General features: G+C 41.6%; 1 protein-coding gene across 3 annotated transcripts in view; it reads left to right on the top strand.

Annotated features, from left to right (window-relative positions):
* CTDSPL (CTD small phosphatase like) overlaps positions 1 to 15655 on the top strand; it is a 72099-nt gene extending 56444 nt beyond the window's left edge. For 2 of the 3 annotated variants that reach the window (XM_090143218.1, XM_031607807.2), the window contains 4 exons: positions 1941 to 1997; positions 8249 to 8341; positions 9971 to 10156; positions 11794 to 15655. In XM_090143218.1, coding sequence (XP_089999344.1) covers positions 1941 to 1997; positions 8249 to 8341; positions 9971 to 10156; positions 11794 to 11919 — 462 coding nt within the window. In that variant the 3' untranslated portion in view covers positions 11920 to 15655. The remainder of the gene's footprint in view (positions 1 to 1940; positions 1998 to 8248; positions 8342 to 9970; positions 10157 to 11793) is intronic. The other variant, XM_090143219.1, reaches the window with a different exon arrangement.
* The last annotated feature ends 2395 nt before the right edge of the window (positions 15656 to 18050 follow it).

Below are 18050 nucleotides of genomic sequence, written 5' to 3'. Positions count from 1 at the left end.
CACATAATCATTAAGGTTGGAAAAGACCTCTAAGATCCCCAATTCCAACCATCATCCCACCCTCGCCATTCTCACTGACCACATCCCTCAGTGCCACATCTCCATGGTTCTGGAGCACCTCCAGAGACGGTGACCCCACCACCTCCCTGGGCAGCTGTGCCATTGCATCACCACTCTTTGAGAAGAATTTTGTCCTAATATCCAACCTGAGTGTCCCTGGCACAACTTAAGGTCATCACCTCTTGTCCTTCTGTGGCATGGGGACTTCATGCAGGTAACAGCTGGAGCATCCCCTGTGTCAGAGAGGTTGGTATCTAGATGTTTGCTTGTTAGAAGCCAAAGAAAAATGTAGATTGGGTCTAAAGGAATTCGAAGCTCTCTTTAGCTCCTCTTGGCACACCAGTCATCAGCAGGATTGGGTTCTCCAGCTCTGGCCATTGCAAAGGTTTGGTTGTTGATAGTGGTTTATCAGTATCCTGTGTGAAGCCAGCAGTTGGACTCAGTGATCCCTACAGGTCCCATCAACTCGGGATATTCTATGATTTTCTGTCTGATGCAGCGCTAGCAGAAGTCAGAGCAGACCAGCCTTACTGACAGTGAGTGTTGTGCTCCTTATAAATTCTTATGGATGTCATTTAACAATGGAGTGAGAGTCTCCTTTTTGCAGTGAAAGGCATCAAGGTTATGTTTTAGGTTAATGCTGCAGGATTCCCCTTCCGTTTTTCTTTGAGCATCCTTTAAGATTCACTAGTGTGTGTTTGTAGCTTTTTTCCTCAGCTGCTTCTTTGGCACTCCTCAGCGCACTGAATGAGTCTGCAGAGGCTCTTTTGAGATTCTCCACTTCTTCAGGGCCACCCTCATTTGTGCTACTCAAACCTTGATCCAGAAAGCCAGGAGGGAAGGCGTGGAGGAGCTGAGTGAGGCTGTTCTCCAGCGTAAGCTCAGCAATGCCTTTCTAGCTCCCAGCCAGACTGCTCCCAGCATTTGTTTCAGGCTGTTACCATGAAGCACACTGTTAATCAGCCCAATTAAACAGGGCTCAGCAGCTTGCTTGCTCCTGCAGCTGTTTCCAGGCTGTGGGTTACAAACTTCAGCTGGATGCTTTTACATGATATTTTTTATCACAAGCATAATGCATGAGCCATACCAAAAGTTGCTACCCATTTGACGTCCATTTATACTAGTACATATTATTAGCTGTGTGTTCCCCAATTACCACCACTGTCTAGCCAACATTAGACTCTGTATTCTTAAACTAAGAGGACATATTTTTGCTTTCTGAAGTCATTTTCTTAGACTTTAAGAAGTGAATTGTATCCAGCAGGTTAGAAAAATGGATTCAAGGACATGGATAGGGTGTGCCTGCTCTTCCCTTCAGGTTTGAAATGCTGTTTTGCATGATTAGTTCAATCAGCATAGCACGTTTTTCAGGTATCACATCTTAAGAATCACTTGACTGTATGACTGAAGTCTTTCCTTGCTATAGCTCCTCATTCAAATGAATCATGTAGGTTTCACTTCTACCACTGCCTTTATTTTAAATGAATTACTAATTGATGACCTAGAATATGTGGGATTTCAAATAACAGAATTTCTTTGTGATCATCCACACAGACTTGATGAATGAGTTACCCAAAGAGGTATTTATCCCAGTCAACATGCTCAGCAGTAGTGGGGATTGCTCAAGCAGTGAAGCTTATGGCACTGTATGAAGCTCAAAAATGGAAGAGGCTTTGGGAGCATGAGATCTGGTGAACACTGTGAAGCTGTGTACAGTTTGGATTTCTGTGGGTGCTGGACCCACATACAGGGTAGATCAGCGTAGCCAGTAATGCTTACAAACTTATTCCTGAGAATTAAGTATACTTTTATGCCTCTGACATTTTCCCTCTGGTGATATTATTTTTAAAGTTGATTGATTTCCTTGTCGTCCTTTCCAGCCAATTAGCAATGCTGATTTCATCGTTCCCGTTGAAATCGATGGAACCATACATCAGGTAAGCACTGTTGATCACTTAATGTTGCTTTGGTAGCACAGCTGTCTGCGTTGTCCCAGAGCATTGCCTTTCTGTTTGCTGCTGTACTTGCAGCAACTTGGTTTTTTTGCAGCATTCGTGTTGGATCAGGTTTGAGTCTCCATTTTAACTTTTCCAGTTCTTCAGAACATTCTTCTCAGGACTTCAGTGCATAACTGCTGGTCAGTTGTAAAATATTTTCTATTAGGAAATGACCCAAGGAAGGGCTTTCAGATGTTACCGCACCCATTCAAAAACTGCTTTGAATGCCACATTCCCTCCACAGACAAAAGAGCAGAAGTAGGTGTGAATGTCTGTTGTTATTTCATACAAATGGAGCTTTGTGGACCTATAAAGGAGAGCAGAGTTTCTTCAGTTTTTGTGGCAATTTCTGCCCCTTTCCATGAGCAACTTCAGTTCCTCTGATGAGAACTTAGAACTTCAGCATCTTTAAAGGGACTAGGTAAAATTTTAAGACTAGTTTTTGTCTCTTGTTCTTTAAGACCTTCACTTAAGACTCAGAAATAGCTTCCAGTAAATGCATAACACACCTCATTTGGAAATCAGTCCCCTCCACGTATCGTTTGGTGTCTTTAACCAGTAGTCATTGCTGAAAGCCTTGAATGAAGTAATTTACAGTACTGTAAGTGACTGTGAAGTTGAGGCTTTCTGATAAATGAAGTTTGCAAAGTGTTTGAAGCAGATTTCATTGGTTGTTGTAAGTTAAAGATGATGCACTTCTTGAGTTGCAAATCTTCTCTGGCTTTGATTCAATTGAGATTTTAAATACTTTGATTTCTGAAATGCAGTCTTTTTATAAAGATTATTTTTTCCTTGGACAAATAGGATGGTATTTTTAGCTTGCAACAATTGATAGATGATAAAGTTAGCTCATAATGTTGATTTCCTGTTATGAAAACCATCTGTGTAACTGTCACTCTCAAAATAATTACTGAATTATTCAGTGGACTGAAATGGATTTTAAAAGTGATTGTTGCTCTGATAGCTTCTGTGCTGTGCCTGATTTATGTAGAGAAAAATCAATATTTCGGGTGCTTTAACCTGTGATGTTCACTAGAACTGAATGCTTAAAATGTCTCTGTGATGGTTTGGGAGGTTTGTGTGGCAGTAGAGTCTGTCTTCATTTGGTTTGGGCTTTAATTGTGCTTGATGTTGTAATGGTGACATTTTTTTCTCCTGAAGCTTTCAAGAATGCTTTTGAAAGGGAATAAAACAGGTTGCCTAACAACCTATTTGCAACAAAACCACCAAAGACTGGGCTTTGCTGTCAAGCACTCCAAAAGCTTTTCCACTCTTCACTGCCAACATTCACCAAATTTGATGCAGTTTAGACAATATGAAAAAACAAATGTAGGAATTTTTCTTAATATTTAAAGGTGTGGTTGGGAACAAGGGAAATGGGTTCGTTCGTACCCTAAACTTGAAGGGTAGCAAGGATGCTCTTGACAGAAGGTCAAGCGAAGCCAGTTTCTGGATGTGCCTCACTGGAGACCCCCTGTGTGATTTTCAGGAAATTGCTTAATCTTAGTGAACTTCCAAGTTCTCAATCTCTAAAACTGGTGAAACATCTCAGTCAAATCTGGTGGTTACATGGGTTTAATGGTAGGGAATTTGGGATCCCTGAAGTAATTTATCTATCCGGATTTGTCATCTTTACCATCTTCTCAAGGAATTTATATATTCAAAGGTGAGGGAAAGAGTTTTGTCTATTTAAAATGCCATGGGATGTGTGAACGGTGGAGCTGTGCCATCAGTAGCACGTCCTATCTGCCTTAGGTAGAACCCCATGGAAAACAAATGGAGAACAAACTTTCAGAAGTGCCCATTTGGAAAGAAATTTGACTCAGGTCTTCTTCAGATCTCATATGCCAGACTTACTTTTACATGGGGAATTTGTCTTTATGTTGCAGTATGCTTCCAGGAGATTTCATACCGACTTATCTAACAAGTTTTCTTTATGGTACATATTATATTCTTTGTTGTGGTGCAGCAAAGTCATTCAAAAAGAACTCAACTTGAATTTTTGGGTATTTTTATCCCTTTCTCCTGTGTAATCCAGAGGTCAGAGAAGCTTTTACTCTCCTACAGAAAGGTCCATTGGATCATTGTCTTGGGTAAACTGGTTTGCTTAGATTAATGAAAATAGCTTTTCTGAACCCCCTTTGGCCCTCTTCCATCTTTCCATCTCTTGTTAGAAAGGATTTGCCATTAAATTTTACAAGGAAGGACCTGTTGTTCCTGCTACTAGAGGTGTTCAGATGCCTGCAGAGGCTGCAAGCTTGTATTCCTGAACATGAATTCCCCACATTGTGTTGGAAATGTGTTAGCACAGATTTAAAAAGCAAAAATTAATACAAACTGACATTATTTTGGCCAGTTATCTTAATTTCTTTTTGGTTTTCTGAATAAAAGGAAATCAGAGCTCGTCCCCTATTTTGCCAAATTATTAGTGAGAAACTGTGGGAAGTGCACTGGAATGTGTTGCAACTGAGACTTGAGCCCTCTTCAGAGGGAATTAATTGAGGGTGAAAGTAGTGGTTGGAGAAAGGATGTTCAATTTGTTTTGGTACCTTGACAGAACTTCTGCAGGAACATGTTCTCTCTCATTGAGCATGTTTCCCATTCATAGAATCACAAAGAATCGTGAATATTGGAAAAGACCTCCAAGGTCAACTGGTCCAACCATCAGCCCATCACCACCATGCCCACTAAACCATGTCCACCACTGCACCACATCCCTGGGCAACCTGTCCCACTGCATTTCGGTTTGGTGCCACCTACAATTTTGTCCCTGAATTTGTTCATTAATTGCAACTGTATATTACGTGGTTTCTACATCAGTAAATAATTGCTTGATGTTAGTTGTTGAAAGATAAAGAGATGTTTGGGGCTTCTACTATGAATGTAATGTACAAAGTGTTTTTTAATGTTGGGAGCAAATGCCATTCAAATAATACACTTTTTTTTCTATGACTGCCAAAACTCCTTAATTCTGTTACAGAGGGCTGTTCACCTGGTTCAAGTAATCCAGGATAGGCTGTATCCATTCCTGCTGGCCTATTCTTGGTTACTTGCACTGGGAGGCAGCTGCAGTGCTGCAAATCAGGAAGACAAAGCTGGAGGATGCCAAACTGGGATGACAAGGCTGGAAGACACCAAACTGGGATGACAAGGCTGGAGGATGCCAAACTGGGAAGATGAGGCTGGAGGACATGTATTATTTTCCCTGTGAGGGGAAAATACAGAAGCTTGAGATGTCACGGGCAAAATTATTTGTCATTACTTGAAGATTGTGTTATCCTGAAGTTCACTCTGAAATGCAATTCTGTGTCTCTTTTGGTTTGCAAATACTAAGTCCTTTTAGGTTAGGACTGCTTTGAGGTATAGAAACTGTATGTGGAAATATGAAATGCTTGAAAACAGTTCAAGATGACTCTTCGTTAGCAGTTGTAAATCCAGAATCCTGTGCAAACATGCCTAGTGCCTGATTCATCCTTCAGTGTTTAAAAGTAAGGTTCATAGAAAGTGCCTGTATTCCTTTAAATTCTCACTGTGCTTAGAAAGATATTAGTGAGCATACAGTACAGAAAAAATGGAGGTTTTGTTAATGCCTGGAAGGCAGTGTGTAAATCTCAGAAAAATGCCAGGAGCCAGTTAGTCTAGAGACTCAAACTGAAGCCATCAGGCAGCGGAGGAAAAAGCCAAGCCACAAATAACCATGCTGCATTGAGATTCAAGTCCAGCAGCTGACAGAGTAAAGGGAAAAAATTCCAAATGAGGAGGAAGAGGAGAAAAGAGCCTCACTGTCGGCTGAAGAAAGCTTTTTATGTGAAGGAAACCAAAGAGATTTTGTAGCCCGGGATACGAGTATGCTTGCAGTTGCTTCCAGGATCTAAGTAGGACTTCTCAAAGCAATTTCAAGGGGAATATCCATCCAGAGTATGAATAAATGTTGTTCTGGAAAAAAATCAGTCTTGCTTTAAAAGAAAGGGATGAAGGAGCTGGGGCCCTTTGGAGGGAGGAAACGTAGTGAGAACTCCTCTGACAAGGCTGGAAACCAACAGAGTAGTATTTATTATTAATGAGGCACTTAAATGAGGAGAGAATCTGTTGGCCTGGGTCCAGTTGGTAACATGTAAGGGAAGCTGAGGTATAAGAGGGTGACGTTGCCCCGTGGTTGATCTAAAGAGCAGAACAAAGACAGTGCAACCTAAAAACGCTGTGTGCATACAGCTCGTATTGAACGGGTGCTGCTGTGTGACTGCAGGAGAGCTGCATGTTGCAAAAGGTGCATTTTCCAATCGTGCACTTCTATAAGCTCTCCTCCGTGCAAGGCTGTGCCTGCCAGGTTGGTGCTGCAGGCTCCCACTGTGGCAGAGATGGGTTTTGTGCAAGCAGCAGCGTCCGTATCTTTGGCTTGGAGTTCAGGATTGCATTCCAAGTGGGAATTCTTTGCCAGCACAGGGGTAAATAAAGATGGAGAGGAAAAGAGATTGCTGCTGCAGCTGAAAACACACATTTTTAAAAGGGAAATTAATACCAGATTCCAGCTCTTACTGTCTAAGAATGATTTTAAGACCTTGGGGTGTCCATTTGTGCTCTTTAAATTAAGTTCAGGAATGCAATTTCAAGTTGAAAAATTAAGAACTTTGTTATGAACTGTAGAGTTATTGAGCAACTTTTGTCCTGCTGTCTTTTCTCTTACCACTCGCAAGTCAGATCGCTTTCTCTCTGGGCACCCAAATGCAGAGTGAGTGCAGCTGCAAAGGAAATACTACACTCTGCATAGTAGGATTTAAGTGAAGAATTAATTGCACTGTTAGAGGAGAGGAAGTTACTTGCTGTATGCCTAGTGAAATACAGGAAACTTTGCTGTAATTATCTGGAAAGAGCAGTGTTACAGTACAGCTATCGAGTGCATTCAGTTCCTAAAATGGCACCATTGATCAGTTGGGTGCTGCTGTGGTTTTTAAAGACAAAAAATTCTGCATTATAAAGTTTGGCTGCATCGAAGTTTGATTGCAGTGCTTAAATCTGAACTGAAGTTTAGTTAAACTTCATAAAAAGATCTTAGCATGAAGAATTGGTTTGCTTTCTATGAGCCATTTGCCACTTGAAGCAAAGTGGGAAAGTAATTAACATTTCTGCTTTCGTCATGAAGGTACAGCTCCATCATCTCTGTTTTTAATAAAACTTGGCTGTCAGATTTAGGTGTTAAATTTCAGATCCCTCTTACACAACTTTCACTCCTTTGCTAAAGGCTCTTGTTGCACATAAGTTCAAGCTACCATTTCCATATTCTTCTCCTGCAGGGTTTTTCTCTGGGTCCTGAAGTTTTTGCCTTTTTGGTCTTGTGAATCTAGAAAACACATGTGATTAATCTAGTTCTTCTGCATACCAAAGAAATAATTCCTGAAATCGCATCAGCCTTGCAGTTCTGCTTAAATCCGGTTATTTGCCAGGCTTTTCCATTTGAGGTTTCTAGCAGTAGGGGTTATTTGCCAAATGAAGGAGATAAGACGCTGCTGATGTTTTCTCTCCAGCTTTTAATCTACCCCAAACAAGGTAGATAAATATTTTTCAGGCAGCTTCTCCTCTTTGGCTTCCCAGTGCATTGCAGTCTAGTTGCAGGCTTTCTATACAGCAGTTACCTTATCTTGCTGTTCTCCAGGAATGCACATCACCTTGCTTGCTCTGAAAAGCTGAACAAGGAGGCTCTCATACTTATTAATCAGATGATTGGCAGTAGGCAGCCAGACTACCCAGATCCTTGTCAGTGCCAGAAGGCTGTGCTGCGTTGCTGAACTGAAGCTGCTCCAGAGCAGAATCCTGAGTGTTTGCCATCTCTATGGCATGGTGACTGCAGGAGATGATACAGGCTCTGCTGAGAGGTCCAAATTGTCGTCTCTTGGGAGCCCTACTGTCTTTCTTTGCCTTAAGTGAGGTTTTCAGCAAGCATCACCACAGGTGCAGCACAGTACTAGCAGTTGCATAATCAGCATGGATCTTTGCAGCCCATACATTCAAATTGCTCCTTATTGAATGTCTGCTTTTATCATGCATCCTTTTTTTTTTTTTTTATCTTTCAGCATTGAACGTTTGCATGCTAACTTTTCTTTCTTCAGGTGTTGGGATAACAGCGGTGGGTTGGGTTTTTTTTGCTTTCCTTTTACCTTAAACACTCTTGGCCTAAACAGTCGTTGTCATTGCAGGTGTATGTATTGAAACGACCACACGTGGATGAATTTCTTCAAAGGATGGGAGAGCTCTTTGAATGTGTCCTCTTCACAGCAAGTCTAGCCAAGGTTTGTTCCTCTTTTCATCCCTTTAACCCATACGATGCTGGGCTTTGGGTTGGCTTTTCTATGACTAATTATTTCCAGAGTTTGGCACTATCTTAATTTTTCCCCTTCTTTTCTGCTTCTTTGTCTGACAGTGTGTACTTTGTCTGCTAGTGTGTGGGTAAGTGTTCCCATGGTGACGCTATCACATATGGGCTCGGCTCATCATGTAGCCTCCATGCATTGCTCATAATGCCAATATGAAAGGCTTGCAAGTTACCATGGTTATAGTGAGAAATTAGAACAAATAGCGTGCGAGTACAGCAGTATATTAAAGCTGGGCACGAAATAAAACACACTGGATTTAACACTACCCTCATGATCAAACAGTGACTCAGAAATTTACAGCATATAAAAAATTTGGTTGGTGTTTTTGTCCTGTCAAGGTGCAATTGGAATCTGTGGTTAGGAAATCAGACATTTTGTTTAAAGCTTGAAATATCAACAGGAATATTTTGTGCCCTCTGGTAGCAGTAGTGCCTTGTAGGTAGTGTTGTGGTAGACACTGCAGTAGTGGACACCTAAAATGCAATTCTTCCTAAGTATTGTGTTTGTGATGTCTTGTTTATAAAGCTGTGTTTTTAATGATATACTAGCATAGTAAGTTTTTACTCCAGTATGTCATTGAGATTGGTGGAAGGAAAAAGGACCCGTGTGATCTTCCATAGTGCCTTATGAGGGGGTTCATCCCCGTGCTCTGTCTGCCATGTTCTGTTCAATCACCTGATGGAAATCCTGAATCATGGAACAACTTGGTCCTGCACTCCAGCAGTTTTCACAGTTGAGAGGTGACTGATTTTAAGATGGATTTTGTTACTCATTTTAAAATACAGGGAAACGTAAGTCCTGTCCAGAAATAAGTTCTGACTACCATTCACAAATACACAGTCACCTCACTTTCTTATTTACTTAGGTGTCATTTCTTGGACAGCTATCTCAACTGTTGGATCCTAAGTTGTGCTTCACTTCGAAGTACCACCTTATATATGAAATGGTACACGTTTGATTTACTGACTTTTTGAGCATTTCCCAAATACTGCACACAAGCATTTTTCTCCACGACACCCTTTGTCAGATCTTTTACGACCCAGTTGTGCAATTTGGTAATGTTGGAGCTCTTACTGCCCCAGTCATTCCATGCCCATTGTTTGAAAAAGCTGCATCTGGCTGAGGTGATTGCATTGCAGTTTGTCTTCAGAGGCACGTGGAAATGAATCAGTTGGGGAAATGGCTTCCTATTGATTTTCTGTTAGTGTTCATTGGTTTTATGGTAATATTCCATGAGATCTCTGGATCCGCCAACTTCTGAGTGTAAAAGGGTAACTGTAGGATGACCCTAAGAATAAAACACAATCACAGAAATCATTAGGGTGCAAGTTAGCTTTCTTCTGAAAGATAACAGTTCAACTTCTGCTTTATCTCTCTATTAATCACTTCAGCTTTGCAGGGTTGTAAGGTAATTAACAAGGAACAGGGAAGAAAAAGAGGAAAAAGCATTTTATCTGAAATTATTTTCTATCCCTTCTTTATAGCTCTGTGAATTAACCTATAGCTATACATTGCTAACTGGGTCTTCTACCTTCTGTTTTCAAGTATGCAGACCCAGTAGCCGACTTACTGGATCGCTGGGGTGTGTTCAGGGCAAGGCTATTTAGAGAATCCTGTGTTTTCCACCGGGGAAATTACGTGAAGGATCTGAGTCGGCTGGGACGTGAGCTGAGTAAAGTTATCATAGTGGATAATTCTCCTGCATCTTACATCTTCCATCCTGAAAATGCAGTAAGTACTCTTAGACCAGCACTCAAGCATACCTTTGTCTTTCTGGTCCACTCCCACACCTTCCTGATTCGTAAAATGCACTTTCAGAATGCTGATATTTCTTGTTTCTGTGCCTTCTTAGGCTGCAGGTAGGTTCTGGTGAAGGGCTGTGGCAAATAGATCTTGACAGTGTGTCACAGTCACGACTGTTCATCTGCTTTCGGTTTTAGCTTTTGGCATGAAGTCCATCAGTTTTGAGAAATACCAAGCCGTGCGAAACCTGCATATCTAACCTAGCTCTAAAAAGTAAAGTTACCCTCCAGTGTCATTTTTGTCCTTTGGAGCCGTGGCTATAGTAAGGACAGCTTGCTTCAACTGCTTTTGCTACTTATCTTCTTTCATTGTGGGGAAGAAATTGTTTTGTTAGGAAAAAAAAGAATGTTTTTCTGCTTGCTGTCTGTGTTCTGAATTCATGGCTAAGGGGAAGAAAAAAATCAAGGTCCTGTTGTTTTGCATTTGTCTTTGCTTTACAGCTTTACAGTTAGAAATGTCAATCAGCAAATTCATCAGGTTTCAGAAATAAGGATAAAAGTCAGGCAGTGGATCTTAATGGAGAAAAAGCAGCAGCAGTGCACGTTTTCACAGAGTGATTCAGCTTCAGAAGCTGTGATAGAATGGCCTGGCACTTGGCTCCTTCCATTGCTGCTGTCAGTACAGATGTGTTTTGTCGCTGCCTGGACAGCAAGCTGGAACTTCCCTTATATCTACTGGCTCATAAACAACTGGGCTGTCTCGTGTTTCTCTGATGATTTTAGGCTGCTTTTTCTGCAAGCTTTTAAAATTAGTGTAGGAAACTTTTATCAGGGATGGTGTTTTGCAGGGTTCTGCCTCCCCAGATAGCATTTTTTTGTCTGAACTTCTTTATCTTACCACAGTAAGCTTTTTAATTCCCATCTTAAGCTGTGCTGTCCTGAACTATTAGGTGAAAACGGGTTTTTTTTCTGGTTGGTGCCACACATGGTTTAAAGTTGCTATTTATAATAACCAGGAGCTGTAAGTCTAATTTATGTTCACAGTTAAAATTAAAAACCTCATCCAGATCGTCATTTGGTATCTGAGAGCTCAGTGCCAAGAAAATAATGAGCTGTAGAAATTTGGGAGGTGAAATTAAAGACTGTCAGAATGGTTTAATCACGTATAGGAAAGTGCTGCTAGCTGACTGATAGCTGAGGCTCTGCAGAAACCAGAGTGTGCAACTCAGATCCAAGATAGTCTTTAAAAGACCTCAGTATTCTCTCACAGTGAAGATGCACACAGCTGCTTTCCCAAACCCAGCCCACATGTAAGGTTTAGATGTTACTAGATGCGTTATTTTCCGAACCCACTCCCAAGGTTTTGTCTTTTCATTGGAGGGAGCGGTTCAGTATTTGCTGTTCACGGTTTTCCTCCTTAGCCTCATGTGCCAGAGGAGGCTGTTGCTGCATGCCTGTGTTCAGTGACTCACGCTGATAATACCAAGAGGGGAAAAAAAGACTTGCTTGTAAATGAATTTTGCCAGGTGGGGTATCATTGCAGCTATATGAGCTACATCTATGCAGGCAGAGCTCACGCACTTCACATCAAGAAGTCTTCATAGCACTTCTGGTTCTCTGTTTCAGGTGCCTGTGCAGTCCTGGTTTGATGACATGACAGACACAGAGCTGCTAGATCTTATTCCTTTCTTTGAAGGACTAAGCAAAGAGGAAGAAGTTTACAGTATGCTTCATAAACTCTGCAACAGGTAGCCCTTAACTTTGACTGACTTCTGCTACTAGATTGCAGTTGCTAGAGGATGTCTCCATCTTTTTCAGCTCTTTCAAATGTAAGCTTTGGGGAGGTCACTCCTGTCAGAAGTGCTACTCTCGATCTTCCTGTTACATTGGACACAAAGGACAATCATGAGTGATGCTATTAAGCCTTCAGAAGCCTGACTCCTAAGGTCACGTGTTCAGACTACTTTTTTTAAAGGAAAAAAAAAAAAGAAGCTATTTTAAATGGGACTCTTTTAATGAATTTCATAAATGGACATCTTTTACTGGATCAGCTTTTCTTAAAACATGCCAAAAAAGAAGCTTGTATTTCAGCAGTTGAATTTCTCTCCCTTTCTTCCCCTCCCACTATGCAGACAATTTTACCCCCCCTGCTTAGAGCAGTTGACCTGACTCTGAATTTTTTCTTACAGAATGAAGTGCCTTTTTGAATGTTATTTTAAGATAAAAATTCATTTTTGTATAAGACTTATTTCCAGACATCTTTTAGTCTTGTATTGTCTAAATGCTTTAAAAGGAAAAAGGAAAAAATTTTATAGAGCACTGTAATATATAACAAAGGAAAAAAAGTTAAAAACAAAGATGCTGGGTTCCTGTCTCCACGCTGACATTAAGTTGTACTACGTTTTGTCATGCTCAGAAGGTTTAAGTGTTTTTGGGAGGGGGTGATTTGGGTCACTGATATGGTTTTGGATACAGCTTTGAACATATCTGCAGTTGTTTTGAGTATTAGGGAGTGACGGAATTGAGAAAATAGGGTGACAAATAGATCTAAAGCACCTTTAATTCTAGACAGATGAAGTTCTATTGTCTCTGCTTACGCACAACTGTCATGCCTCTCATCTTTTGGAAAATCATTATCTTGGGAGAATGGGGAGGAGATCTATTTATTAGTTTAAAATTCTTTCCTTAAAAAGAGACCCATCTGGGTAAGCTGGATCTGTATGGAGCTGTTTGGAGTACTTTTTTCTTTTAATTGCTGCTACTGTATACTCACCAAATGGAGTTGACCATCGGCTGTTAAACTGTTTTTGCCACTGTGCCTGTGCTATGAAACATTTTCTGTAAGCTGCAAACTTGGGCAATAAATAAAACGCAGGCTTCATAACCCTTATGTATTAATCCTATGGTATTCGAGATACCAGAAAACACAGTAAAAGGTGACCTGCAAAGGAAATCTTATTAATCATCCCATTATCTGCTTCAGTTTAGATGAAATCCTTTTCTTTTTTTTGGTGTTTAAAAAAGCAAAAAGTATTCTTCCCTTATCTGATTTGTATTTCTTCTTTTCCAAGGTGTAATGTACAGGCAGGGAGCTATGTCAGGTCTTCCCAGAAGGGCAGAATTACCAGCCTAGATTGCCTCCAGAGTGGTCCTCTGCTTTGGAGCTGACTAAATCTCACTCTGAAGCTGGAATCCTGCTCAGCAGCTGTTCTTCTCAAGTGTCATCGGTACACTGGAATAACTTTGAAACAATTTTAAACCCTTTGAAGGAAAATGCACTTATTTGTTTTCCTTTCCAGAGTCACCTTTTAATTATTTTCCGCACCAGAAATCTACAAAAGTAAAATCTGCAGCTATATTTGGTTGCCATCAAAGAAAACCAAATGAGAGGAGTTGGTGCTTCTAATTAGCATAGTGCTAAATTCTGAGCAGCGGATCCCCCTTTGCCTTTCCCTTTCTTCTTGAAAAGTCTTGACAGACTTGGGGGGGAAAAAAAAGAAAAAAGCGATGGACTCATCATCCTTGTCACCCATTGGTGAAGCAGCTTAAGGAATCCATTCATAGAAAGGCAGACCAGCCTACGCAGGCAGTGAGTAGGTTGGTGTGGGTGCAGTGTGAGCTGGGGGATGACCTGGCCCTCGCAGTGAGGGTGATGGAGGCAGCCCAGGGACACTTGTGAGTCTGTGCGGCGTCACCGTTTTGTTTCCTCACCAGTTGGCATCACCTTAGTACTGTATGACTCCGTGCCACAACAAAAGACAAAGCTGACACTTAAACACAACAAAAAAACAGCAACAGCAACAAAAGCGTGCGTTGCTTGGGAAAAGTAAATAACAACATATGGATTCTGGTTAGTCCATTAACGTTGACTTTCAGTTTGAGATTGTTTAATTTTGTATTTGAATTCAGAGTAATGAAACTGTAAGCTGCCAAAAAGTTGTTCTCTGAGCAGTATTTTCAACTGTGTTTGTAGCTCCTGTGTTGCAGATGCAGTTTGCAGGGAAGTATTCAGGTCGTAGTTAGTTGTGCAGGTATGATAGGAATGGCTGAAAATATTCAAAGACTTTCTCGCTAGCATTAGACCAAACAATCTTCCAATTAGATGATGAGTAACCCCCTGAGACGTCCCCGTTTTACGGTTGTAACCTGTTACATGTGAGATGAACATGTCGTTAGTTTGCATTTACGAAAGCAGCAATTTCATGAACCAGTTGCCTTAAGTCTGTGAATGAATGTTGATTATTCAAGTGTCTTGTATTGTTTTCAAATCCACATACAATGGACAACTGAACTTCTGTTCCAGGTTCTGGATGAACAGTTCTGATGACGCTCTGTACAAGAGCTCCACTTGGTCTGTATTGTTTAGCTCAGCTCTTGAAATGCACCAATTTTCAGACAAAAAAAAAACCTTATTTTAGCTGAGTAAAGCATTAAAATGATACTTGGTGACAAAACGAAGGGGTGAAACCTAGCAACAGTTTTGATCTCTGCTAGCATTTTAGGATTCTTTTCTGTAATGTCTGTTGTAGGTTTGTCAGTCTTGTCGTAGTTTGGGGGCTCTTTCATTTGATGTTTTTTTTAATTCATTCCCACTGAAATAAAACTTGGAGTGTTCAGAGCTTTCCTGGTTATTCAGATTTGGGCAAAGGGATCAAACCATCACGTTTGTTTATTTTGATGCTGTTGTCATACGTAAAAATCCACGTTTTAAGTTAGCACGGATATCCATGCACTGTATACTGAAAGCATCTAGAATCTAACAAAGCAATAGAATTCTCTCAGCAAAGCCAGAGAAATGAGTGGAATGTCTGCAAGATTTGCAATACGGGTATTTGATTGTATTATAAATACAAGATCTCAAAAAATTAAAACAGGAGAGAAAAAGGGGTTCCTAAAGCTCTCCCTTATTTCCAAGTGCAGTTAATGCAGGCAGGGCTGGCGCTCAGCCTGGTTCTCAGCTGCATTCCTGGGTATCAGAGAAGCATTAAGGAGTCTTTTCCAGTTGATCGTTCAGTCCAGCGAAAGCGATGCCGCCTGACCTGAAATTCCGTTGTCCGTTTTATGTTGGGTTCACAAAGGTTTTTTGCCTGTATAGGTATTTTTAAATGAAGCTGTAAGGCAGAATGCCATCGATCCTTGAAAACTCAACCGAAGCGTTACGATTAAATTGCCATTTGTAAACTTAGGGCTGTGCGTGGAATATTTGTTGGCCGCCGATTGAGGATGGCAGCGACGTGCTGCGTTCACCGAGGCGACTTCGGAGGAGTCGGCTGTTGTTTGGCCCTTCAGTCTTTCTTAAGCAGCAAAGTCATACGTGGAAGAAACTCAACACCTGGAGAGATGGGGTTATCGGTGGAACTGGTCACTTATCACAGCGTGATTCTGATGAGACTGGCCGGGGACAATGTATGGAAACGACAGCGGTGTGTACTGATGTTGCAGCTTTGGAAATGTCAGTGTAAAAACAAACAAACAAACAAAAACAAACCCACAAACCTGTAGCTATATAATTTCCAAACACGTAATCCTCTGTTTTACAGATTCTTTTTAACTAATAAAACACAGTACCGCACAGCCCTATTTGTAAAACAAAACCCGGTTTGTGCCTCTGATTTCCAAGGTGCTGTGATGTGTGCCTTTGTGGGGCAGGAGGGCAGGTGAGGCGCGCGGGGCCGTCGCTGCACATTCGGGGTAACTATGCAACACCAGCTGTCAGGTCGCTGATTCACGTTCTGTTGTAACAATCCAGCTGCCATCTTTTTTCTTCTTTCTATCGGGCACTTCTTAGCAGAGGAGTTAAGCAATGGAAATGTTTCTTGGTGATTTTTTTTTCCTAATGATGGAGCTGTTTACACTTTAATGCAATGAACAATCCAGCGATACTTGAGAAACACTACAGATACCGTGAGTGTTTTCAGGAGAGAGAAGTGTTGTCAATCAGGTTTTGAATGGTTTCTTTACTGTCACAAATAAAAAAAGATTTTACCAATGTAGTTACTTGTGCATGTAATACTTCTCTGGGAAAAAAAAAAAAAACAACTTCTGCCTTTCTCCTTTCAGTAACAGTCACTGCCCTGATCTGACACGGACTGTATTCCTGCTGCACACATCCATGTTAGGCAGTGAAGTCCTCCATCTCCATCCCTCTCTCCTTCCCTCTCCTCATCTTGAATCACATATAGGACCTCCTTATGGACCGCCTTGGCACCTGCTTGTGCAAACAGAGCTGATGAACTGCTTGTGGATTCTGCTAAACAAATCGGTGGTGATTCTGGCAGACGTTCCAGCTATTTGCATCGCTGGGATGAGGTCACACAACAATGTGTTGAAGTCTCAGAGCTGGGGGACGTCTTGTGAGGGGCTCACTGCAGCTACTTGAATAGCTGATCTTAACATCACTGCTGTATCTGTGTGGACATCTGAATAGTACGTTTGGTTTGGTTGAAAGGTCTGTTTCAGGACTTATCTGACACAGTAAGACTTATGCAGAGCTTTCCTTCCTAGGAAAAGGCACACAACATGAATGCTTTATGAGCAGAAAAGCTCAGGCCTATTAGAAGCAGCAGCTGGCTCCAGATAACTTGCTAGCTGGAATTTGGGGTTGTTCCTGTGATTGGTTGGAATGACCTAGATTGCTTTCTGATGGATTGGGTTTTTTTGGTTACTGTTTTTTTCAGCTTTACCCTTTATCTCTTTAGCTGCTACTTAGGGTAAACACGCCTGCCTCTAGCTCAGTGAACTGACAATCTCAAAGTTCACAAAACAGCACTTTCAGAGAAGTGAGAAAAGTACCACTGTTGTGTCCCCAATGATTGAAACTGCTTGAAAAACCGAATGCGTCTACGTCCGTACCTCTGTGCACATCTTCCAAGCTGCCTCTGCCCTTTTATTGTGTCCTGACTCAGAAGGAAAGCCATCTGCTCTGACATTCCTGCACCATGTGCTGGGCTTTTCCAGCTGGGTGCAGCTCCAGGTCCCACAGCCCCCAGCACTGTTCCTGGCATGGATTGCAGTGCTGCAGCCCTTCGCCATCCCTGTGCTCAGGAGCACAAAATTCCTCTGGACTCCTCTGCTGGTTTCACCTGGAGCTTCCCAAAAAGAAACAATCTTTGAGTAATAATTGGTTTGGCAAACAAAGCTTCCTTCTCAAGTGCTGATTTGGAGGAAGACGTGCAGAGGAGGAGATTGTCCTGGGGTTGCCCAAGCAACATTTGTGGAAGCTACCAGCTTGAATTTATTGAGTCAAGTCACTTCTCTATTAAAGTAGATCTGCATTGCAGTTGTGCACCTTCACCATGTAACGATTTAAACTGATTTGGTTTGGGCATCCCTTAAATCAGCAGCAGATTGAAGTTTTGAGGTGGTGGCTGCATCAGCTTGGCCACACCAATAGACCTCAGAGGACGCACTCTCCTCCGCGACCGCCATCGCTTCATTTCACATTCATCTCCTAATTTGCTGTAGCCACGTCTGACTGGGATGTACATCGCACAGAGGTGTTGGGACAGAGAAATGAAGGTCATCAATCTTAGTGGTGATCTGGAGCTGGGTGTCAGCAGGGCCAAGGCTGGTGGGCCAATGGAAGATTCCCTATTTGGCACACCCACGATCGCTGTTCTCAGCACAGCAGGCTGAGTATTTCATCCTTACTAATTCAACTGCACAGCATCCACAGATGCTACACGCAGTCTGGGGGTTGTTCCAAGAGTTACTGGCTTGGCAATGGACTGGGTTTTTTGCAGGATAGAAAGTTCTTGTTCCTTTCCTGCCCAAGTACAGGCTCTGGTTAAGATGAAGCCCTGAGGTGTAAGCTAGGTTCAGTCCCTGTTCTTTTTCTTGTTCTTGTTGAGATTTGGATAGAAAAGATTGCAGCTACTGAAGCC

The sequence above is a fragment of the Phasianus colchicus genome, chromosome 6 (assembly GCF_987193195.1).
Source record: "Phasianus colchicus chromosome 6, bPhaCol1.hap1.1, whole genome shotgun sequence".
Classification (NCBI taxonomy): Eukaryota; Metazoa; Chordata; class Aves; order Galliformes; family Phasianidae; genus Phasianus; species Phasianus colchicus.
This window is presented reverse-complemented; position numbering and strand designations above follow the sequence as displayed.